The sequence below is a fragment of the Xenopus laevis genome, chromosome 4S, assembly GCF_017654675.1.
Source record: "Xenopus laevis strain J_2021 chromosome 4S, Xenopus_laevis_v10.1, whole genome shotgun sequence".
NCBI classification, from domain to species: domain Eukaryota; kingdom Metazoa; phylum Chordata; class Amphibia; order Anura; family Pipidae; genus Xenopus; species Xenopus laevis.
Window position 1 is genome coordinate 103,311,388 of NC_054378.1, and position 25,651 is coordinate 103,337,038.

General features: G+C 42.3%; 1 protein-coding gene across 1 annotated transcript in view; it reads left to right on the forward strand.

Annotated features, from left to right (window-relative positions):
- ippk.S (inositol-pentakisphosphate 2-kinase S homeolog) overlaps positions 1-25,486 on the forward strand; it is a 45,105-nt gene extending 19,619 nt beyond the window's left edge. The window contains exons 4-13 of the mRNA XM_018261283.2: positions 422-488; positions 5,745-5,863; positions 7,087-7,176; positions 8,568-8,626; positions 10,114-10,186; positions 11,617-11,899; positions 13,432-13,582; positions 15,416-15,518; positions 22,795-22,874; positions 24,506-25,486. Of these exons, the coding sequence (XP_018116772.1) occupies positions 422-488; positions 5,745-5,863; positions 7,087-7,176; positions 8,568-8,626; positions 10,114-10,186; positions 11,617-11,899; positions 13,432-13,582; positions 15,416-15,518; positions 22,795-22,874; positions 24,506-24,725 (1,245 nt within the window). The 3' untranslated portion in view covers positions 24,726-25,486. The remainder of the gene's footprint in view (positions 1-421; positions 489-5,744; positions 5,864-7,086; positions 7,177-8,567; positions 8,627-10,113; positions 10,187-11,616; positions 11,900-13,431; positions 13,583-15,415; positions 15,519-22,794; positions 22,875-24,505) is intronic.
- Positions 25,487-25,651: the final 165 nt, after the last annotated feature.

Genomic DNA, 25,651 nt, shown 5'->3' on the forward strand with positions numbered 1-25,651 from the left:
CCGTACCATAAAAATTGACTTGGTAAAGGTGAATTCTTTGGAAGATCTACTGCCTAAAATGCCATTTCAAGACAGAACAGTTAAAAATATCAGTTTTTTTTTTAATTTTTTTGTCCAGACAAAGTTTTGAAAAAAAGAAATACATGCAATGTATTGATAATTTGGCATATTTTAATATTTAAAAAACAATGCATCAAACATTGTTTAAATAGTTATTCAATGCAGTTTATCATTGAATAATTTTGTTTTTATTAATCAAGAAGGCATATTTTAGTCAACTCTTATTGACTAATATTTAAAGATGCATAAGTATGGAAAATGTATTTGTTTATTCGTATTTGTTAGTATGTTAATAAATGACAGAGGGAGCTGGGGCAGCTTTTCCTTGTTTACTCACATGGAATATTTTTTACCTCTGCAGGAAGTGGTCAAATTGCCTCTGGATTTTTTGAAAAGCTTATGTTTGAAGGTTCAGTCAGACAGACCCGGTAAGGAGACAATTGTGACCGTTCAGATGATTTATATATAAATGCATTCATGAATATAATCGTCTAATATGCATTCTTTGATTAACATATACATTCTGTCTTGCTGTGCAACGAGAATAGACACGTCACCAAAGGGAAGTCTCTGCTTGTTCGGCTGGCAACCAAAAATAGTTTCAAGGCTCATTTCTTTACCTCAGAGTGTGTTGTAAGTTGGGGAAAACAATATGCCACAAGTTGCATTATTTCCTCTTCATACACAGGGCTGCCATCAGAAATCACGGGGCCCCACACAATAAAATTATCCGGGCCCCCCCCAAATGGTTAAAACCCAAAACACAAATTGGTGGCCAGGGCTCTAATGGTCCCAGATTCTCCATTAAAAAAAAATAAACCTAGTTCCAATATGCATTCACTAAAACAAAAACAAAAAAAAACCAGTGATGACTTGCCTGTAATTCTCCACTCACTCTGAATACTGATCACACAAATCTGGCTGCATTACTTAGAAACCATTAGTGTTGCTCCGAGTTCCATTCAGAACTCAAAGCAGTCCTGATCATTTCACTGTTGTCCAGCCAGGGGTCGTATAAAGATTTGTGGTAATCAGAGCAAGTGGAATGAAGGGGGAATTGCATTTAAAAAAAAAAAACAAAATACAAAAAAAAAAAAAAAGATGGATTTTTTTAACAAATGTGTACTAGAAAGTTGTTTTTTTATGGAGAACTGGAGACCGTGCTCCTTGTTTGTGACTAAAGAATGTGCTATAACTCCCACATTGCTGTTTCTGTATAAAATAAATACACATTACACTCGCCACATCATGCTGTTTCCTCACTCTTTCCTCTTGTTTTCCACTTTTCCTCATCATCTCTCCTCTACCCCTTACATTCTATCTTCTGATCTCTTGTTTTGTACTCTTTCAATTCCTCTTTCCCTGTCTGAATCTTCCTCCTTTTTGAGCTTTGAATTCTCTTTTCATTTTATTAGGCTTCCCATCCCCCTGCTTCTCTAACCCTTACCTTTTCTTCTGTGCTCCCCATAATTTTTCTTTTTATTCCCCTTTTGTCTCCCCACTTCATTGATCAGTTCTTGTACTTTTTTTGCTTTATTTTTTTTTTTCAATTCTAATTTGCCCCTCTCTTCTCTTCTGCTTGTCGAGTCCCTGTTCCTTCTGAGGACCCAACTTAACTGTGCTGTGATTGGACAGGCGGTGGGTTCTGTGATTGGACAGGCGGTGGGTTCTGTGATTGGACAGGGGGCGGGTTCTGTGATTGGACAGGGAGCGGGTTCTTCTTGCATTATCCAATGACTGAACCTTGATTGTGCAGGATGTAGAGGAGCATAAAGAAACTGGCAAGCAGTCCAGTCTGATGCTTGCAGGGGGTCCAGCTAATTTCAAGTGAGTGCAGCACAGCTGGGACCTCCCTCTAGACCCAAAACCCACCAGGCCCGGGACAACTGTCCCCCCGTGATGGCGGCCCTGTTCATACACATACAGTTAGGTCCATAAATATTTGAACAGAGACAGCTTTTTTCTAATTTTGGTTCTGTACATTACCACAATGAATTTTAAATGAAACAACTCTGAGGTGTTCAGAGACACGGTCTGCTCAAATCCAGCTAAATGCAGTCAAATTGATTGGGAGGCGTTTCATAATACAGATGGACAATGACCCAAAACATACAGCCAAAGCAACCCAGGAGTTTATTAAAGTAAAGAAGTGGAATATTCTTGAATGACTAAGTCAGTCACCTGATCTGAACCCAATTGAGCTGCATTTCACTTGTTGAAGACTAAACTTTGGACAGAAAGGCCCACAAACAAACAGCAACTGAAAGCCGCTGCAGTAAAGGCCTGGCAGAGCATTAAAAAGGAGGAAACCCGGAATCTGGTTATGTCCATGAGTTCAAGACTTCAGGCTGTCATTGCCAGCAAAGGATTTTCAACCAAGTATTAGAAATGAACATTTTGTTTTCTGTTTTTTAATTTGTCCAATTACTTTTGAGCCCCTGAAATGAAGTGATTGTGTGAAAAAAAGGCTTTAGTTCCTCACATTTTATGCAATCTCTTTGTTCAACATTTAAAATTCATTGTAGTAATGTATAGAACCAAAATTAGAAAAAAATTGTCTCTGTCCAAATATTTACACATTGTACAGCTCTTCTGTTCAACTGACAGAACCGTTCAGCTGTTTCTCAGAAATCCACTGGTCACGTTTATCACAGTTACAAGATCATACTCACAACTTATCACAGTTACAAGATCATACTCACAACTTATCACAGTTACAAGATCATACTCACAACTTATCACAGTTACAAGATCATACTCACATTATTTCTAAATAGAGATGATGGTTGTATACACAATGACTTCACTTCCTCTATTGTCTTTGTTTTTCTGGAGGATTTTTGTTTTATACAGGGGGTTCAGTGGTTATTTACATCCTGTTACAGACCTCAGTAATAGCCATAGAGTCCCCTTGATACATACAGTATATATGTATGTATAAATAACTAAATATATATATATATAGATAGATAGATATATAGATATATATAGATGTATTTATATAACAAATCTCCACTGCTGGATCCTCACTGTCTGATAATCATTCTGGAGTAATGCATTATAGTTGAATGAAAAATATGAGATAATCTATGTTCCATGCGCACTCCCCAGTAAACGTCTTTATTTTATGGCTTGATGTTGGTTTAACCCTGAGGGGAAAGGATGTATACTTTTTTTAACCCAAACATTTTCACCCACACGCTTCGGGATAAGTACATGATCTGTAACAATATATTTGAATGTCGGTAGTCTGACCAAGTTCTTAAAAATAATTTGCTATTGGTTAGCCTTTTTTGGTCCAAATATGCTATACTTCTAGCTGACCTGCATGCCTCCTTAGATAGCCTTAAAGGAACAGTAACATGAATTTTTTTTTAAGTTTTTACTTAACGGAAAAAAAAACACCAAGGCAGTTTAAACTTTTAATGCGCAAAGTCTTTATTAAGAAATTACTTACCGATTCTCTGCTTGCGCTCCTCTTCAGAAACAACGTCAGGATTATGATCCATTGTACGGTGCTCGATTTCTCCTCCCTGGCTATCTCCTATAGAAGCAGGGAGGAGAAATCGAGCGTGCACAATTGATCGTCACCTTTCTGAAGAGGAGTGCAAGCAGAGAATCGGTAAGTAATTTCTTAATAAAGACTTTGCGCATTTAAAGTTAAAACTGCCTTGGTCTTTTTTTTCCGTTAAGTAAAAACAAATTTAAAAAAAATAATTTGTTACTGATCTTTTAAGTCTAAGGGCAGAGACGCGCGAAGATTCAGGGAGATTTAGTCGCTCTGCGATAAATCACCTCTTCTTTGGGCAACTAATCTCCCCAAACTGCCTTCCCGCTGGCTAGAATATAAATCGCCGACAGGTCGGAGCACTTCGTTTTCCGAAGTCGCCCGAAGTTTCCTTGTGCAGCTAATTAGAAAAGTGATATTCCTAAGCCCTATTTTTGAATTCCTAGCCTGAAGGTAAGCTTTAGTTGCATAAAATCCAGGTTTACTGCCAAACATAGCCTCCCGTAGGCTGCCAGTCAATATCCAATCACAGACCTTATTTGGCTCCCTTATGAACTTTTTGCATGCTTGTGTTGCTTGTTTTCCATTTGAAAGTGGCTCACCGGTAAAAAAGGTTAGGGACCCCTCATCTAGAGAACAATGTAGCCCTGATTTTAAGTTATAAGGATTTGAGAAGTCACCAAGGAGTTTCATGACCATATAAAATAGTGAGGCTGAAGGCAGAGAACATTGATACAGGTTTCAAAAGGGTGTGTGACCGTAATGGGAAGACTGTGTCATTTTTAGAATATTGTGCATGAAGGAGTGTGTATGATTAGCAATGAGTCAGGTTGTGAGTAGCCAGTACGGTATAATAAACACTTGCTGACACTTAGCTGTCATTTCCCACTTTTATTTTAAGCACTGATCTTTCTGTGACTGAACCTGTGTTTCTATTAATAATTCACTTTTATTTTCTTCACCTTAAAGGAATAGTTCAGTATAAATATAAAAACTGGGTAAATAGACAGGCTGTGCATAATAAAAAGTCAAAAATGTAATGTATAAAGGCTGGAGTGACTGGATGTCTAACATAACAGACAGAACACTACTTCCTGCTTTGCAGTTCTCTTGCTTTCCACTGATTAGTTACCAGGCAGTAACCAATCCGTGACTAGAGGGGGGGGGCACATGGGTCATAACTGTTGGTTTTGAATCTGAGCTGAATGCTAAGGATCAATTGCAAACTCACTGAACATTTATGTCCCATGTGGCCCCCCTTCAAATCGCTGATTTAGAGAGCTGAAAAGCAGGAAGTAGTGTTCTGTTATGTTAGACATCCGGTCACTCCAGCCTTTATACATTACATTTTAGCCTAAATAACTATATTAGAAACATTTTTTATTTTGCAGAGCCTATCTATTTACCCAGTTTTTATTTTTACACTGAACTGTTCCTTTAAAAGCTAGGTTACACTTTTGTATACACTTAAAGGAACAGTAACACCAAACATTTTAATTGTTTTTGAATTACAATATAATGTACTATTTGCCTGCACTGGTACAACTGGTGTATTTCCTTTAGGCACACTACTATAGTTTCTATTAACAAGCTGCTGTGTAGCTATGGGATCAGCCATTCAAAACCATGTAGAATCCTATTGTATTATAATACTGAGCTTACCTGTTATCTGCTAAGTAGCCTGCACCTTTTTTCTCCTTTTTTAGCTTGACTGGCTCCCCCCATGGCTACACAGTTTTATGATTACGTTTTATTTGGTAAGAGACACAGTAGGAAGTAGGGTCCTGATCATAATTTGCAAAGGAGAGTTAATAAAGTGCACTCACTCACTTGATTTGAGACATGGACACACAAGTTGCACTTTACTAAATCCCCTTGCAAAAGGGACATTGATGACTTGTTGGGAGAGTTATTTTTTTATACAGTTTATCATATGGTTTATTTTATGATTTCAGTTTATCAGTATACCAATGGGTGCTTCACTGGATTCTGTTTTTAGATAGTTTTTTTTAACAAAGTCTATAGCAAACTTCTAGAAGGATACAGAGAGATAAGAGATATACAGAAAGATGAGATATACAGAAAGATAAGCGATATACAGAGATATAAGAAGTACAAGATGAAGTAGTGCTAATGTTGACAATAAAAACCTTGTGCTGCTATTTTTCTGTTGCAGAATCTCGTTGTGAGAAAGAGATGGATGTCAGTGGTTATGCAATGTGCCTTCCTAACCTCACCCGGCTGCAGACTTTCCCTTTTTTAGAATGCAGACCCATCTTCTGTATAGAGATTAAGGTCAGTAGCACATCTTAATGGTGAACTCTTACTGCTACACTCCTGCCCTGAAGGACTGAACAGGGCCACCATCAGGAGGGACCAGGGAGGAATTGTAAATTCAAATGGATTAGATAAAAATGTATGCATGTATGTAAGATTTTTTTTAAATTAAAATAAACAGCTCTCCATTCTACTTGGATTATGGGGCCCAACAATTGAAAAGTCAGGTTGGTCTGCAATAGTATGGGGGGGGGGGCATGATTTCCAGTAACATCCCTTGGTCTGAGTGCTTGTGTTAGTCCTGCGCGGAACCAATTTCTAAGACTCGAACCGCTACCCGCATTTTTACCCACTTTGATCCACTGCCGGATCCGCAACCCGCCGACCTCCATCAAACAGGAAGTGATGATGCTGCAAACCGGACATGATGTCATCAAAGTGGGCAGGGACAGAAACAACTTTTGTAAAGCTTTAAAAGGAGTAAAATATAGACAATATTACATAAGATAAGAAATTTAGATGAGACCCGCGGGTATACCCGCACCTGAAAATCCTCCCCTCGTTCCGCAGGGTGCCCGCTTTTTTTGCGGGTACCCAACCTGCTGCTTAATGACAGCAGTGGGTGTGAAAGACAGGCCAGTGATGATGAGTGTGCTGGGTAGTGAGCAGGGTTAAGAATGTTGTGTGAGAGATGGGGTGCGTTATATGGGCAGCACTGGCAGCATAGTGTGGGATGAGTTGGAAAGAATGTAGGACTGGGGCAGTGAGTGGGGGCAGTTAGGAATTGTGCAGGGCTTGTTGTTATATATCGGATCAGTGTGGGTGCAATGCTTGCAGAAGTTTGTAGTAGCAGTGGGGAGACTTTGGAAGTCTAGTGACTGATGTTGCTGTCAAATGAATGTGTGTGTTCGCCTCGTCCCTTTAAAATATTGATTCCTCGTGAAACGAGTGCCAGGCTGAATGGGATTACATAGGAAAAAATGCAGGGTAATTGTTGCTGTGATTGATTTTCTTGTAATATAAACATTAGCCCTTTGGTTTTTTCCCATCCAACATCAATGATTAAAGAAAGAACCCGCCACGCAGTAAGTAACCCTGACACATGCTGTGCTTTGTCATGTAACCTCCAGGCAGCTGCAGACAATGGGTTATGGAGTGTGGTTTTAGTCTTTCTGTGCTTAGCTAGGGCTGTAAGGATATCTATTTTGATTTTCAGTTGATGAAATGATTTTCATTTTCAGCCTAAATGCGGTTTCATTCCATCTTCTGCCCATATCACAAACGAGATCAAGAAGAAAGTGTGTCGCTTCTGCATGCACCAACATCTAAAGGTAACAAGCCTAGATGGGATCATCATGTACCCCTCCTATACTATGTGTAATGGCATCTGAACTATATTTTAAACTTATACTTCTCTCATTTAAAGGGTTAAATTATGTGCATTTCCTAATAAGGAATGAGCTTGACCCGTGTTATACAGACACTTGCTACATATATATATATATATATATATATATATATATATATATATATATATAATATAATAATACCTTCAGGGGGAGTTGGACTTTACACAGTTACACTGCCCTGTGTGCCCCTCTGCAGCTGCTGAGTCTGCCAGATAACCTTGTATAAGGCAGTGGTCTCCAACCTTTTTTACTCGTGAGCAACATTTAAATGTAATAAAGAGTTGGAGAGCAACACAAATATGAAAAATCCAATGGGGATGTCAAATAAGAGCTGTGATTGACTGTTTGGTAGTCCCTATATGGACTGGCAGCATACAGGAGTCTCTGTTTAGCAGTACATCTGGTTTTTATGCAATTAAAACTTGCCTCTAAGCCTGGAATTCAAAAATAAGCACCTGCTTTGAGACCACTGGAAGCAACATCCAAGGGATTGGTAAGCAACATGTTGATCGCGAGCTTCATGTTGGGGAACACTGGTATAAGGCATCACTGTCCATTTCCCAAAATAATGTTTCACAAGTGCTGGAGATTTCTCAGCAGCATGATACCATGAGCTTTCTTGTAAATCTGCCACTTGTTTTTCTTAAAAAAACAAAATCAAACCTTTATATGTCTATCAAAAAAAAAAATCCTTCAGACTTGCTCAGGGCCACTTTACTCATGACTCATGATACAATGCAAAACTGCCGTTGTCTTTGAGGATGGAAAGTCAAAACCTTTCTTACAAACTCCAGTCCCCCTGAATTTGTGTTGTTATCCCTAAAAACAAGAGCCACCTGACTTCCTCAGGATTGGACCATCCCAATGGGGTTAGATATAGACCTTCCTTATAAACTCTTAAGAGAGAAGCCATAAAGCTTTTGGAACGAAGATCTTTTACTGTACTAGGCAGAGCTCTATACTGATGTAAACCTGTCTAAAGGCCATTTAAGTGGGCAGGGTTCTGGGAAATACTATGTTTTCATGTAGTTGTTCTGTTGTTGTAGCTGTAATTCCAATCTGTCCTGCTGGCTGCTTGATGTTTATAAACAGGGAGGAGGGAGGCATTTGCATAGGAAATGGTCTTTGCTTTGCATAGGATGTTTCTCCTTGTCTCACTCGCATTTTTGGCACTGTCTACTAGTCGGGTCTGTATCTCACAGATCTCAACTTGTACTTACACTGGGGGGGGGGTGTTGGAGGTATCTGTGAGGGGGTGACAGCCTGGATTTTGTTCTGCACTTCATGTCTAGTCTGTTTCCATTCATCTGTAGGTTGCCAAAGGAAAGTGGAAAAGAATCAGCAAATATTGCCCGCTGGATCTCTTCTCAGGGTAACTATTCCATTTTCCCTTTTTTTATTTTTTGACGCATGAATAAATAAAATAAAAAATATTATTATATGCGCCAATATATTGGGAGCTAGTGAAACTGGATCTCGAATGTTCATTCGAGATCCAAGCCAGAGAATGCAATAAAGGCTTTTTAAGAAAAAATACGCTTTGGATGGTGCTGTGATTCTATTTACGTATTGTTTATCCGGTTGGAGTGGACAACCCTGCACGTGCACCATTTCGATAAAATTTTGGTTTGGGTGAGTGCTGACCAATTACTCCGGGGTTTCTTATACCATTATGATATAGAGGAGATCTGTGCTGTTTTCAAGTTAAGAAAATATTTCTGGGTATTGCACAAATATACTGCAACAATAATTCACGTAGGCTTATACTTACTCAGATGGTTAATATGGGTGCGAATGGTTTTGGTCTTTGCTGCTCTGACATAAAATAGAAGATAATGTTAAGCTATATCCAGAAACCCATTATTCCGAAAGCTCTAAAATATTGTAATCCCATTTCCCTTATGGTCTTATGTAAAATAATTCTAGAATTGCAAGAAGACACTACCTTACAAATGAAATTAATTTAGCTTAAAACTATCCAGATACCAAATTCAGTAGATGCTCTAGGCACTTACTGGCCAACATGGTGCATTAGCCAATGACATTTTTTTTAAACCAGCCTGATACCCATGGCACTTAGGTGTTGTTTAATATTGTTGGGCCACTGTACATGTACCACAAATAAGTTTGCACAGTTCTATTGGTAAGAATATGGGCAGCTTAATACATCCAGCTATTATAGACTTGAATGCAAGTTGATGGCAAAATAGCATTAAAGCTCAGCTCGCCACTTTATACACAGACCCCTGATCTGACAAAATCCTGGGTCCTGAACATTCCAGTTAATAGATGGTTTGTATAATAGCAGGCTTTATTATTTAGGAATGTTGCTAATGCAGACAGTGGAGAAGGCTGACAGAGGATAAAATGCTAAAAGGAAAGGTTGTGGGAGCACTCCATGGCTAAATTAAAAATGTACTAAAATACAATGGAAGTGCTACTGATCTGGCCAAATTATCTACAAACATAGAGAAAAAGAAGAAAAATTGATCAATGCACATTCCCTGGTTCCCTGTCATATAAGTAATCTATGCAGATGCATGTATTTACAAAGACAGGGGTTTTTTTTAGTTACAAAATTATGATCATAAGATTGATAAGCCACCATACCACGTCAAGGTAAAACCCATATGGCGGTCCCTAACTATTTACCAGTGGTCATAATATCAGAGGATAAAGCAGTTTGTGACTATTTTATGCACTTTGTATATAAGAGCCTTTTTATTGGAGGGTTTTAGGCAAGGACAACACAATATGAGAGCTATGTAGGCCATTAAAATGCATTTTGACTGCAGAAGACTGGCAGTGATTTCCTCCTGTTTCCCTTACCCTGAATAAATATTGTCTCCTTTTCTGCAGAAATAAGCAGAGAATGCACTTTGCCCTGATGAATCTGCTGCAGGAGTCCCAAAACAATCTCAAGGTATTTAAGGTAAGTGATAACCCACTACCAGACTTACACTTGACATCCTGGATTTATCTCCAGATAAATAGCGGCAGTCTATTATAAGTGGTAGCACTGAACCCAGGATACTTGAATGCACTTTGTATACCGCAAAATAGCATATGTAATGGTTGTAAATAGAATGCACTATTAAGTTGAAGGTGACAATGTTTCAGGGGGGTACGTCCTCGTTCCTCAAAATATATACAGTCAGGGTGCTTAACCCATTCATTGCTTCACCAAAAGTATCAACGTTTCTGGGGGGGGGTACTCCTGACGAAGCGAGGGTGTACCCCCCTGAAACATTGTCACCTTCACCTTAATAGTGCATTCTATTTACAACCATTACATATGCTATTTCGCTGTATACAAAGTGCATTCAAGTATCCTGGGTTCACCACGTGTAATAGACTGCTGCTATTTATCTGTAGGTAAATGTTTTATATATTACTTTGATTACATTGTAAGTGTCTTTGAGCCTCTTCTACAGCTATGGTGTATGCTTTGTGAACTTCTTTGTGTTTCCTAGGCTCCTCTGCTCTATTCCTGCTAAAGGAAAATATTGCCTGTTTATCAGCAGGGCTGTATGTACATTCTAGGGATGCACCGAATCCACTATTTTAGATCCAGCCGAATCCTCGAATTCTATGCAATAGATTCAGCCCAATATAGAACTGAATCCTAATTTGCATATGCTTTTTTTTACTTCCTTGTTTTGTGACAGAAAGTCATTTGATTTTCCCTCCCCTAATTTGCATATGCAAATTTCGGTTCGGCCGAATCCCGAACCAAATCCTGTATTCGGTGCATTCCTAATACATTCCAAGGTATATGTACCACAAGCTGAAGAGGTTAACAGACATTTTTAATATACCCATGAGTATACAGGTCCGTTATTCACCCCAAAGTTACTCAGGCTGTGCCAACTCACCACCCACTTTTTATACCCCTTACCTTAGTTGGGGGAACATATGCTGTGAAGAATGCCTCAGCTAAGGCACTGAATATGGTGGCTCCCACTTGTATTTAGTTATGGACCTGTTATTCAGAATTGTGGGATAATTTGTGTCCATAGTTTGGATCTCCATACCTTAAGTCTACTAAAAATAAACATTAATTCCAGTAGGAATGCTTTGCCTTTAATAAGGATGAATTATAGCCTAGATGGAACAAGTACAAAGTACTATTTTATTATTAGAGAGAGAAATAAATTAATTTGACCTAATGCATGAAAATGGATCCTATGGGAGATGCCATTCTGTTATTTGGAGCTTAATGGAAAATACACAGAGGGTTTCTTTGTGCCATTTATGTAAGAAAAAAAAGGACACAATGTTTTTCATCTGACGTGCTGCTTCTTCAGTAATCTTGAGAACAGGTCGTCAGTATGGTAACGTCTTTTTTCTTTTCTTCCTTAGAACGGTGAATTAATATATGGATGTAGAGATGACCAGGAGCACTTTTTAGACCTAAATGAACTTGCTCACAACTTGAAGCCGTTTTTCTACCCTGCCAGTGGATTGATCAGTGGACCTCAATGCCCCAAAACTGTTGTGAAAGAGTTAATCCACATCCTGACCACAGTCCTGCTAAATAACAGCACAGACACAGCCAGAGCAGCAAACATCATGCCTATTATCCCCTTGTCCCAGGGAAGGAACTACTGTGAAGCCAGCCACTTCTGCCCACACCTATCAAACAGTATGTTCTCATTTTATTGCATATTATAGGGCAGCAATGGCTAGTGCAGAACTGCAACTATTGCTGAACTAATTTACATAAATTTGGAATGTTTCGCATATCTACCTGTAAAACACACAAACTGCTGGTAGCTGTAGTTCCTGGACAACTAAAGCCCAAACATGAATATGGCTAGTATTGCTGTATTTTATATAATAATGTTACTGAACCTTTTTTTATGCGTCAGTGACTGATGCTCTGACAGGCTGCGGTTTAGAAGCAAAGCTGTTGGAAATAATGAAGCAGAATATTAGGTTCTGTATATCAAACCTGCCCAATCATATACAGGGCTGAGTAATTCTGATGCAGAATGCACTGGTTTCTAGGTTTCTAAGCTGCAATGTAATGAGAATCTGATATAGTTACTAGTTAAACTTGCATTGTAATTGTGTTGGTCCCTATGCTAAGGTATGTGGCAGCAGCCACATATATAACTGCACTTGCTGTTCTGAGTAGAAGAAAGGGGCACGATTCCTTATATGGATTCCTTATATGGACTTATGACGTCATTTTGGCGCCCAAATTCACTGATGGGGTGGGTATATAGTTGTAACACACATACTACACTGTATCCTTGAAAGGTCCCCATGTGGGACCGAAACGTTGGATAATATGTATATTTGTGTATAATAAATGGGCACATTTTCACTACAATACAGAGTGTGCTGATCTTCTGTCCATGTAAAACAACATATTTGATCGTGCACCTCTCTCTCTCTCACACCGGCCCGGGATTATATCGGCGAGCACCACGGAGCGATCCTCTTTCGGCTTCTTCTTTCTTCAAATTTCCTGGGGCAGACACATGCGCAGTAGAACGAAATAGCTGAATTTTTAGTTATAGTTGGCTTTTCGCTCTACTGCGCATGCACAGCCGTGCAAAGAAAGAGAAAGATGGTAGAGGATCGCTCCGTGGTGCTTGGTGGAAGAACCCCGGGCCGGTGCCATTTTCTGCTGATAGGAGCACCGGCCCGGGGTTTCAGGTAAGTAATTACAATCATTTGGGGGTGCCTAACATTTGGCACCCCCAAGTGCAAGATGAATTTCCTTCTCCTTTAAAGGAGAAGTATAGCTTAACAAGGTGCCATTGTAATTTCCAGCATAACACTACTCCTGGAAACATCTATACGTAAAATGGGAGAAATCTGGATATCCTTGGGCAGCTGGCAGAATTCTTTGGCCCTCTTTAAAAACTGCTCGTGCATTTTTTTTCCATGGGCTCAATTAATATTTAAACGATATGCAAATCTTTTCTAAACACTTTTTTGCAATTTTTCAAAATGTTTTTTTTTTGTTTCAGAGCTATTAAGCTGTTTATTAACTGCTTATATTATTATAATAATAATAATAATGATAAATGTAACAGCACCACTTGCTGCTCCGTTTCTCTGACTTTATGTTCAGAGAGATCTATGTTTACAGGGAAAACTGTTCTAATGTTACTCTGCTCAGAAAAGAAATCAGAAACCTCATTGCTTTTCCCATCTCTGCAGGTAAACATGCAACAGAGGCGACTGGACTGCCAAAAGGCTGCATTTTGTACAAGACTCTGCAGGCTCAGATGCTGGACATGCTGGACATTGAAGGACTCTACCCACTGTACAAAAGAGTGGAGAAGTACCTGGAGGAATTCCCTGAGGAAAGGTGATTGCCTTTGTTTCCTCACATTGTCCAGAAATCACTGATATAATCCTGTCTGATATTTCTGTGCAGGTTACTCATGGGGATGGAAGTGAACATGTTGCTTTTCCATGAAAACGTTTTTTATTTATTTATTTTGTTTATTAATATACTGGGAGTTACAAGGAAATAACTTTACTTGAAATACGCTTGCACAATGTCTTTACTCCCATATACCTAGTGATTTTCTATATATCTCTGTATATGGGGTTATAAAGGTTACATATGCACACACATTTCACCAGAAATAATGTCTTTTTTTTCAATCACTTTCTATTTGTGACCGTTTTCTAACACTAAAGTGTGAAGTTGAATTTTCCACCTCCTCATGTGTTTCTGAAGTAGCTCGGGGGAGGGGTGGCTGTTCTAAAGGTGGCCTGATTTGGCCTCCCCGATAAATCTTCCAGAATTTGATTGGGAAGGCTTGATATTTGTTTGATCGAGGAACATTGTTTGGCCCTAGAGTCAAATGATCACATTACCACAATATCGCCCGCCAAAGGTGGGCCTGTCGGGGTAAAAATTCTCTCGCTTACAATGTATGGCCACCTTAAATGATACATTCAGTTGATCCATTGGTTATGTTATCTTTTTCATTAAAGGCAGCTGTTTCACAGATACTGCTGAGAAATGTATCAACTAATTATATCAACTAAATGTAGAACATTGTAACAGTATAGAAACTGTCCACAAAAATAGAAACAAATGGCACACTCACTTCAATGCTTCTGCATCAATTCAAACTGTTATCATTTTTATTTCGGTGAGATCCCACCGAACTAAAAATGATAACAGTTTGAATTGATGCAGAAGCATTGAAGTGAGTGTGCCATTTGTTTCTATTTTTGTGGACATGTGATGAAAGCACTTTGTTTGCAGCAGAGCTAACACTTGAGCACCTCTTATCGGTTTACCCACATATAAGAAGTATAAAAGTTCTAGCGGAAGAAAGTTTTGACATTTTGTACCTACAGTATAGAAACTGCTCTGGGATCACTGTACTGCCAGACTGAAACCTATAGACAGTCATCCAGCATTTAAATTTGTAGGAGCTTACTTTGAGGGGTGCACGCCAATTAATGTGTTCACCTTCACATCCTTCAGGCAGAATCCAAAATAGATAGCAGCACTCCCATATGACAGTAAAACCGCCTTTATTTCAGAATTACATCTGGAGCAGCAACGTTTCGGCCAACTTGTCCTTTTTCAAGCTGACAAAGTACTTTGTCAGCTTGAAAAAGGACCAGGTGGTCCGAAACGTTGCTGTGCCAGATGTAATTCTGAAATAAAGGCGGTTTTACTGTCATATGGGAGTGCTGCTATCTATTTTGGATTGTGCCAGACTGAAACCCCAGAGATACAAACATTAAACTTTAAACTTTGATTTTGGAAAAACTGTAAAAATCCCATATGTAGTTTATTGATTTAGCAGAAGATGGCAGCAGTGTCTCCTCTCTATGTACCTTGCAATGAATTTGCTTGTAGGCGCCGGCCGGCTTGTTTCATAGACTTGTAATAGCAAGTCATTATGCAGTAAAATTATGGTCACTGCACAACTTCTTCATCTGCATGTTGTGATTTCTCTCTATAGGATTTCCCAAGGGAATTCATCTTGGGCACCAAACATGGATTGAAAGCTCTACAAACCAGAGATTACAGCTGAATATTCCATATACAGTGCATTGTATAAGTAGATATGTAAATGTGAATGGCTCGAGTTTGAATAAATAGGAGCTCTTTATATAACATTACAGAATCCACTCCAATAAAGACTAATCCACTGTATTCTATTTACAGAAGCACACTACTACTGGATGGACCATATGATGAAACATTTTTTGAGAAGTTAAAAGACCTTTCTCTGGAGGATGATGGCACCATATCATATGCAGTGACCAAGGTACATGTTCACAGGGTTCCAAAAGATGTGTCTCATTTACCATGTGGTGTAAAGAATCATCCAAGTCTCTTCATGCGAAAAAAACTAAGAGTAGGAGGCGCATTTAGGATGTAAAAAATTTAGTCTCTCTGTTCCCACCCATCCTGGAGTGGGAGTGGCTATCAGAAGGGCCGTAAATACAGGAGGTATAGGGGCCCCATGAGGCCCTAATTCATGTATAATTTCAATAAATATTGTAAAACGGGTCAACCTCTAGACCTTGGGGGGCCTTAAAAATAATTTTATATGGGGTCCAGTAACATCTAATTACGCCACTGACTAGCAAGTGGTCATCCTGTGGGTCACCTTGGGTTTTTTGCATCAACCCACTTATCATTAATGTGAGCAGGAGATGGGTTTAGCACTAGTTAGAGTCCTCCCCTCATTCCGCAAGGTGGCCACTTTTTTTGCGGGTAACCCGTGGGTATGCGAACTGCTGCAGGACTGTAGCTCAAGTACCTCTTGGCCCGCCACTGTTTATTTTACAGGAGAATCAGTCTCCTTAGTGCAGTATTTGTGCCAGTAACCCACCCTGCACCTAATAGTTTCTTCCTGCAATATCCCTGTAAGGTGCCAGGCTGCAGTTGCACCTCCTGTCCCCATGGTACTTATTCTATCAACATAGTTCCACTAATCTCATGTTTGTTCTCTCTGCAGTCTCCAACTTTCCTGCCTCACAGCCATTGAGCTCTCACTTTTCCTAGTCAATAGTCTCATGGAAACTGTATATATATGACATTGTTCTGGTTTACCGTATATTTTTCCTATCCTTACTTTCTCCAAGCTTCTATAAATATAATAAGCCAGTGACACACTGAGCAGTTTGGAATAGATTCTCTAAAATGGCTGAAATTTGACTGCTTTTTTATTTTTTAATTCCATTCACATTTTCTGTACAGACCAGTTTATGTGTCTTTATCTTCCATGTTTTTAGTTAGGAATAAACAGAGCCAGCAAAACACCCAAAACTAGTCATTGTACCATTAACCTTACTGACTCAGCTTGCAGTTTCAGCTTTACCAAACAGCTTGTTGTGCTCACATAATATCCTGTTTCACCAGTACTTTTATCATTTTTACAGTCTCCTCATAACCTATAGACCACAATGTATCTGCTCTGAATGGTAACAACAGGATTGTTTTCTATTAAAGGGGAAGTGTACCTTCTTTATATAAAGGTATTTTTTTAATGCATTAGGGTGAATTCTTATTGTGTGTATTGATAGAACTTTCTTTCTCTGCATATTGACATCCATGTGATGGCAGATATAGTGTTTATAGGGCCTGTTTCCACTGAGGCAAATAGTGTTCCAGCTGTCACTCAGGCCAGTGAGTACATGTACAGGGACAATAAGCTTTTTATTTTGACTGTGAATCCACTCAATAGAAAATGAATGTCTTCATAAAGCCTAAAAAAAAGATTATTTCTCCTTGTCGGCTTGGGGGACACAGGAGACAGTGGGGTATAGCTAATACCACTAGGAGGCAGGACACAACAGAATAAGAAATGTGACTCCTCCTCCGCTGGCTATACCCTCAGCAGTAGGCGGAGCCGGAATCAGTTTTTGTTGTGTCCTAAGGAGGTTAGGACTATCTCTCTTATCTCTCTATACAACACCTTCTACACTGCAGAGTCTAAGTCACCTGCACTGAGCTGTGTGTCCTTCTGACTTCTCCCAATGTGGATTCTGTCCCTGGCGTCACTAAGGCTAACTGCAGCCCTGACCATCCAGCCTAATCGACTTCTTCTTCCTGCAGAAGGACTGTCGGCTGGCCAGGAGACAAGGAAGAGATCTGTGCCCTGGGGTAGGTGAGTACTCTCCCCCCCCCTCTCCACCCCTTCGGGTGTCCCATCTGCCATCAGCAGCCCCCACAAGGCTTATGCTGTACCTGGCTCTGGTGATTCCCCAAGAAAATAGGGCACTGGCTACACAGGGCGCTTCTACCCACACAGCCCCTGATTAGCCCTCTTCCTCCCTCAGCCACACTCCCCTCCACTCTGCAGAGCGTGTCTGACACTTAAAACGCCGGCCACTGTTTTCAGGCAGGCATTGTGCGCATTGAGGCAGCGCTTGCTTCACAGCAGCGCCTCCCTCACTCCCCTCCGTTTCGCGCACTTTTTTTCTCGCGCGCGCTTCACGGGCCGTGACGTCACTTTCCGGTCCTTCGCTCCCCGCACTGCGAGACAATCGCTTCAGAGCGCATTCTCTCCCAGACCTTCCTGCTACACGGGGGACACAGGCTTCAGTGGGCTCTCCCTCACTGCGTACCTGCCACCAGCGCTACCCTCTGGCTCTCTCCCTGGCTATCCAACAGCAGGGGCATCCACAGCAAGTATTACATTATACTTTGACTTAGGGGGCAACATGTCTGAGGGTGCCAGCGAGGGCATTTTCTCCAGGAGATCCACTGCCTCTGTAGGATATCTGGCCTGCGCCAAATGCCGCAAAAAGCTGCCAGGGGGACATAAGGAGCCTTTCTGTACTAAATGTAAACCTGCCGCACAGGTTTCTGATTCCCCAAGTCCTGCTTCCCCCCAGGTGGACCAGGCTTCCCAAACGGCCTCCCCTCCAAACCAGTCAGAGGCTGCAGCCTCAGGGCCACAGGCCATCCCAGATTGGGCCTCCCATCTTGCCACGGGGATTCCGAAATTGGCCCTTTCCCTGGACAAGCTCCTTTCCTGCTTGGACAATCCTAAACAAAGGGTCCCAAAGCGCAGAGCCCCTTCTCCCTCAGACGAGGAAAGCGGCAGCAATTCCCCAGGTTTCTCCTCACCTCCACCAGAACCTGACGGGGATTTCTCCCTTTCTGACGGTGAGCTGTCTCACACCTCAGATCAACCAGAGGACGAATCTCCAAAATTCTCTTCCGAAGCAGTTGACTCCCTAATAGCTTCTGTCATTGAAACGCTCCACCTTCAGGAGACCGAAGAGAACCCCAAGGCTGCCAAAGCCCTTTTCAAAAGAAACAGTAGATCCTCGCCTACCTTCCCAGCTCATTCCCAACTTGAACAGATTATTCAACAGGAATGGGACAAACCTGAGAGGCGGTTCCAGCCAAACCTCAGATTCCTCAAACTGTAACCCTTTCCATCAGACTCGACTGACAAGTGGTCCTCTCCACCATCAGTGGACGCTCCTGTCTCACGTCTATCCAAAAATACAGCTCTACCAGTTCCTGACGCATCTTCTTTTAAAGATCATATGGACAAGAAATTAGAAGGCTTACTTCGCTCCCAATTTTCAGCATCGGGTACTTCCCTCCGACCAGTGCTAGCCACAGCTTGGGTTAGCAGGGCTATTCAGTCCTGGTCTGACACTCTACTTCAAGGGATTTCTTCGGGAGCCCCACGCCACCAGCTAGCGCAATGGGCATCCCAGATAAAAGAGGCGAATGATTACATCTGTGAAGCTTCCCTAGATGCAGCACAAATCATCGGCAGAACCTCAGCCCTGTCTGTTGCGGCACGCAGATGCCTCTGGTTAAAATTGTGGACAGCAGACCTTTCTTCAAAGAAGTCTCTTACCTCACTTCCATTCAAAGGAAAGCTTCTATTCGGCCCCGACCTTGACAAGATCATCAGTCAAGCGACTGGAGGAAAAAGCACATTACTTCCACAACCAAAGCCTCGCTTGCCTTTTTGCAGAGGAAGGTCCCAAAACAAGGGCAATAGGTCATCTCCTCCACGACACACTCCCTCCAATAGAGGGAGGTTCGGGGGCAAGCCCAGATCCTCCTGGCAGAATCGCAAACCCTCTTCCAGACCTGCAGACAAATCATCCTCTGCATGACGGGGTCTCTCCCCCGTCTCCCCAGGTACCTCTAGGCAGAAGGCTTCAACGCTTTGCGGATACCTGGCTCTTAATTACTCAGGATTCTTGCATACACGAGGTAGTGTCACAAGGCTACCATCTCGAATTTTCCTCAAGTCCCCCTCAAAGGTTCTTTATGTCAAGACTCCCTCGGGAACAAGACAAGCAAAGGGCCTTTCGTCTGGTGATTTCGAACCTCCTTCAAACAGAAGTGATCTCACCAGTTCCCATAGGGGAAAGATTCAAGGGTTACTATTCAAACCTATTCGTCGTCCCCAAGAAAGACGGGTCCGTACGACCCATTCTAGACCTCAAGGGCCTCAACAGGTTCATCCGACCTCGAAGATTCAAGATGGAATCCCTCAGGTCCATCATAGCAGCCATGACCGAGGGCCAATTCCTGACATCCCTCGATATCAAAGATGCCTACCTGCACGTTCCAATTTTCCCTCCCCATCGGAAATACTTAGGATTTGCCTTCCAAAACCTACACTACCAATTCACAGCCCTCCCCTTCGGACTCACCTCAGCCCCTCGAGTCTTCACGAAGATCATGGCGGCTGCCACAGCCCTGAACCGAAACGAGGGAATATCCATTACTCCCTACCTCGACGACCTGTTGATCAAAGCTCCTTCCTTCTCGGCAGCACAACACTGCCTACAGATCTCCATCTCCAAGCTTCAACAGCTCGAATGGTGCATCAACCGGGAGAAATCGTCCCTGGTTCCCAGTCAATCCATGATTTTCCTGGGAATGCAGTTCAACACCAGGACCAAACAAGTCTCCCTCCCACAAAACAAGATTGTGAGACTCCAGGCCCTAGTGAATACGCTGCTGGTCAAACCAACCCACTCAGCCAGACACTGCATGAAAGTCCTGGGGGTCATGTTATTAACCATAGAAGCCGTCCCCTTTGCCCAACATCACCTCAGGGAGTTGCAGTGGAACATACTTGCTGCCTGGAAACGGAAATCTCTCCTACAGGAGATCCGTCTATCACACAAAACCCAGACGTTTCTTCTTTGGTGGTTAAACCCTCAACACTTGTCCATAGGAAGACATCTGGGAGAACCCCAATGGCGTCTACTAACAACGGACGCAAGTCTGTTCGGATGGGGAGCAGTGCTGGAAGGACGCTCAGCACAAGGCAGGTGGTCCCAGGAAGAACGGACCCTACCCATCAACCTGTTGGAAATCAGAGCCATTCGGTTGGGTCTGACCCACTGGCAACGCGACCTGTCAGGCCAAGCGATAAAGATGCAGTGAGACAACGCCACGGCAGTGGCCTACATCAATCATCAGGGCGGCACAAGAAGCCGAAAAGCCCAGAACGAAGCCAGCCTCATTCTTCAATGGGCAGAGGATCACCATGCCCAACTGTCAGCAATCTACATTCCAGGCCTCCAAAACTGGGAGGCGGACTTCCTCAGTCGTCAGACCCTGGACCCAGGGGAATGGTCGTTAAACGAGGACATCTTCTTAGAGATAACCGATCATTGGGGCACTCCAGAGGTCGATCTCATGGCGACAAGGCAGAATCGAAAAATACCAACCTTCCTAGCCCGCTACCGGGACCCACTAGCTCTGGAGGCGGACGCCCTCACGGCTCCCTGGAACTTCAACCTAGCCTACGCCTTCCCTCCACTGCCTCTGATCCCCAGAACGATCAGAAAGCTACAGAGGGAGCACACCACCTTAATCCTAATCGCTCCAAGGTGGCCTCGACGCACATTGTACTCGGACCTCCTCAACCTATCCATAGCGGAACCCGAACTCTTCCTCTTCGGCCGGATCTGCTCCTACAAGGGCCAATCCGGCATCCCAATCCGGCACATCTCAGTTTGACTGCGTGGCTCTTGAGACCAAAATCCTGAGGAAGAAAGGTTTCTCAGACACAGTCGTACGCACCATGCGGGCAGCCAGAAAACCAGTATCTGCTAAAACCTACCACAGAGTATGGTCCACATACCGAGCCCGGTGCCATAGTCACAAGAAGACCTTCGCAGTTTTCTCCGTCCCAGATCTGCTGGAGTTCCTCTAAGACGGCCTTGCCTTGGGCCTCTCCCTCGGTTCTCTAAAGTCCCAGATTTCGGCTCTCTCTGCCCTTTTTCAAAGGAGACTCGCATTCCTACCTGACGTCAAGACTTTTCTCCAGGGGGTGGCTCACCTGGCTCCCCCAGTTCGACCACCGGCACCCCCATGGGACCTGACGCTGGTGTTGAAGGCATTACAGAAACCACCCTTCGAGCCGATGGCTTCTATTCCCCTTCAGTGGCTTACCTGGAAGACCGTTTTTCTCCTAGCAATAGCCTCTGCCAGGCGTGTTTCAGAACTCACCGCCTTATCCTGCAAGTCACCTTTTCTCATTTTTCATCACGACAGAGCGGTCCTCCGCACTGTACCCTCCTTCCTACCGAAGGTGGTGTCGGATTTTCACTTAAATCAGGAGATCACCGTTCCAACATTTTGCCCGTCACCCTCCAATCCAAAGGAGGCTGCACTGCACACTCTTGACCCTGTCAGAGCCCTCAAATTCTACCTACACAGAGTTCAGGACTTCGTCAATCGGATGCACTGTTCGTTCTCCCTTCAGGACCTCGAAAGGGTTTACCAGCGGCCAAATCTTCTGTCTCCAGATGGATCAAGCAAGCCATACAAAGAGCATACACGGCACAAGGTCGAGTTCCTCCTGTCAAGGTCAAGGCTCACTCCACTAGAGGGATGAGCACGTCTTGGGCCTTCAGAAACCAGGCATCAGCTGATCAGCTATGCAAGGCGGCCACGTGGTCTTCCATCCACTCTTTCACAAAATTTTATCACTTTGATACTTTTGCGGCATCTGACGCACGCTTCGGCAGGAGAGTTCTCCAAGCCGCAGTGGCTACTTCCTCATAGGGCCTATCCTTCCCGCCCTGAGGATAGGGGACAGCTTTGGTACGTCCCCACTGTCTCCTGTGTCCCCCAAGCCGACAAGGAGAAAAGGAGATTTTGTGTATACTCACCGTTAAATCTCTTTCTCTTCAGTCGCTTGGGGGACACAGGACTTCCCTTCCCGGATGGAGGCCCTTCTCTGTCCGTCAGACATGTTACTGCCTGTTGTCAATATGTTCAAGTTACAAGTTGTTGTTATTCTCTACTTAGTACTACTTTGGTACAAACTGATTCCGGCTCCGCCTACTGCTGAGGGTATAGCCAGCGGAGGAGGAGTCACATTTCTTATTCTGTTGTGTCCTGCCTCCTAGTGGCATTAGCTATACCCCACTGTCTCCTGTGTCCCCCAAGCGACTGAAGAGAAAGAGATTTAACGGTGAGTATACACAAAATCTCCTTATTTTATCAGTAATTATTACTTGCTAATAAAATGCATTAACTGGACGGTCCCATTATCATCTCACTGCTCTTTTCCCTCTGTTGTTCTAATAAAGATCCAGCAGTACCGAGTGGCAATGACTGCTAAAGATTGTTCCATCATGATCGCTCTTTCACCAGCAGTACAGGAAGAATGGTAGGTGCTGTCACTTTACACAAAGACTGCTTATTAAACCAGACACAATTATCACTGACCTGTTGGTATTAATTGTGCATACTGTTAAAGGAACAGTTCAGTATAAAAAATAAAAACTGGCTAAATAGATAGTATGTGCAAAATATAAAATATTTCTAATATAGTTATTTAGCCAAAAATGTAATGTATAAATGCTGGACTGACTGGATGTCTAAAAGAACAGAACTCTACTTCCTTTTCAGCTCTCTAACTCTGAGTTAGTCAGTGACTTGAAGGGGGCCACATGGGACAAAACTGTTCAGTGAGTTTGCAATTGACCCTCGGCATTCAGCTCAGATTCAAAAGCAACAGTTATGACCCATGTGCCCCCCCCCTTAAGTCACTGATTGGTTACTGCCTGGTAACCAATCAGTGGAAACCAAGAGACCTGAAAGCAGGAAGTAGTGTTCTGGCTATTATGTTAGACATCCAGTCACTCCAGCCTTTATACATTACATTTTTAACTATATTAGAACATTTTTTAATTTTTACATCTATTTACGCAGTTTTTATTTTAATACAAAACTGTTCCTTTAAAGTCACTGCTTAGGCAAGAGTGTCTCCTAAGCACATATATATGTACCCCTGTACCATGGTGCAAAGGCAGTTGAATGGCTGTGACCCAATTCAAATGAGAAAATCAGAAAGGTGCCCTATACTATGTATATCCCCTCATATGGTACCTAAACCTTTGGACAAATACAAGAGTCCTCTGCACTCAGCCCATTATCAATATATTTAAGACAGAGACATTTTGTGCATACTGCTACTAAAAAATGCCTTACCCTTTAAAAAAAACAGGGATTGTTTGTCCATGTATTGCAAACATTTGGGCCATGGATACCGTACAGGATTGGCCAGTTGTATGGTCTCACTAATGTCTTCTGTACGTTTGCTAAAAGCTGAAGCCTTTTTGAGTCATTGGTTATGAAAAGTAAATCTTCATGGCTGGTAAAAATGCAGAGCTTATATTAAAGGTACCAGTTGGCTTGATCATGAAGAAGTGAATGAAGTTGCTTAGAAAGGACTCCCAAACTCTGCCTGCATGTATAGAATAGAGGTGTATGTGGGGTAGAGGTGCAGCTTTCAGTTCTGTTAGGATCTCTGAATGGAGCTTACCTGTATGGGATTTCGGTGGTGAAGACTGGAAGGTTACAGGGGGCATTTATGTGTGGTATGTATGTGTTAGGGTTGAGGGCACACTTGCTTTATTACTTTCAGCCTATGGTTTTTGTTTTTGCAGGCGAGAGAAGCAGATCCACTCCCTTCTGCATCTCCCTGTAGCTGTACTGACAATCTCAGCTTCCACCTGTGTATAACTACACGGAGTTCAGCAGAAAATATCTGCTTTGGTGTTTTCAAGCAGATATTCGCGTCTGATCCCTGTAGTACACGCAGAAGGAAGCTGTTTTGATTGTCTGTACAGGGAGATGCAGAATAGAACTGAGCCAGGCTGAGAGCAGTAGAGCTAACACTTCCAATGTGCCCTCACCCTAAGGACAAGGAGGAATGGAATTCTGTTTATTCTAATGCACTCCATGTTGGTGGCTATGCAGAATCTATTGTTTAACTGAGCTCCTTTCTTATTTCAGCTTGGATCCCAGGTCTGTGATTAGGAGCACAACGTCCAGTTTTATCCACTCGGTGTCCATCCTGGATTTGGACCTCAAGCCGTATGAAAACATTCCACACCAATACAAACGGGACAGTAAGATTGTGAATCATTACTTGAAGAGTATAAAGGTCCAAGAGGATCCCTTAAACCTCTATAAGAAAAGCGAGGATTGCACCCTTCTGCTACAGAAAGTATAATATTGACTCTTATTCCCTTCCCCCCCAGCTTGGAACTGTGAATATGTTAACCCCTTTGTGGCTGAGGTCATTGTCATCATGCTTCTTGCAAATCCTTGCAGTGTGAATGGCTCTTGGTCATAAAACCTTGGCATGCACTTGCAAAGGGGTCAATATTTAGCATTGCTGTTGGACTATGCAGTGCCTAGAGCTGCCCTATGTGGGTACTTGGATAGTAAAAAAGGGTTCTATGCATTTTAAGGCAGAGCCCACCAATTAATTTAATTTAAATTTCCTGCCTGTTTGATACAAATAGACTGCTAACAAAGTGAAACGTATATACTGGAGGATTTTGTTTTTACACAGAATTAAGGCAAACACCATGTTCCTGTGCATTCATTTTGCTGCTTTTCTATTGGGTGCCTCCTGCGTTCCATATCTGAGCCCTACAATAACCTTGGATATAATCTTTCTCTACTTGCACCATTTAACTTTTCTGGTAACTGGGTTTAAATGTAGCTTTAATATTGCAACCGTAATGATTTATGGCATTTAATGCTCCAGTTAAATTTGGTCACGGGAACCCCTGCCTCTATAGAATGGCACCAATTCTGTGCATGTGCATGCCATCACCTCCGTTACCTTCCATTAAGGATCCAAATACTTGAAAAGATTTTAAATGAAAACAACGCTGGACCCTGGCAAGTTGGTGAAGTTTCAGTTTACTGTAAGTCAAAAGTGGACCCCCCAACTCTTTTTTTCGGGGGGGGGGGGGTTTAAAAGTAGAGAGACAGATCAGCCACCAGTTAGGGCAGATCCACTCAAAAATAGAGTGCTCTACCTACTATCGTACCTGCTATGTACCAGGTGCTAGTACAGTATTACGACCCAAGCCTGCCTAGGGTCCAAATTTTAATCCAAGTAACATAATTACTGCAGCACACTGG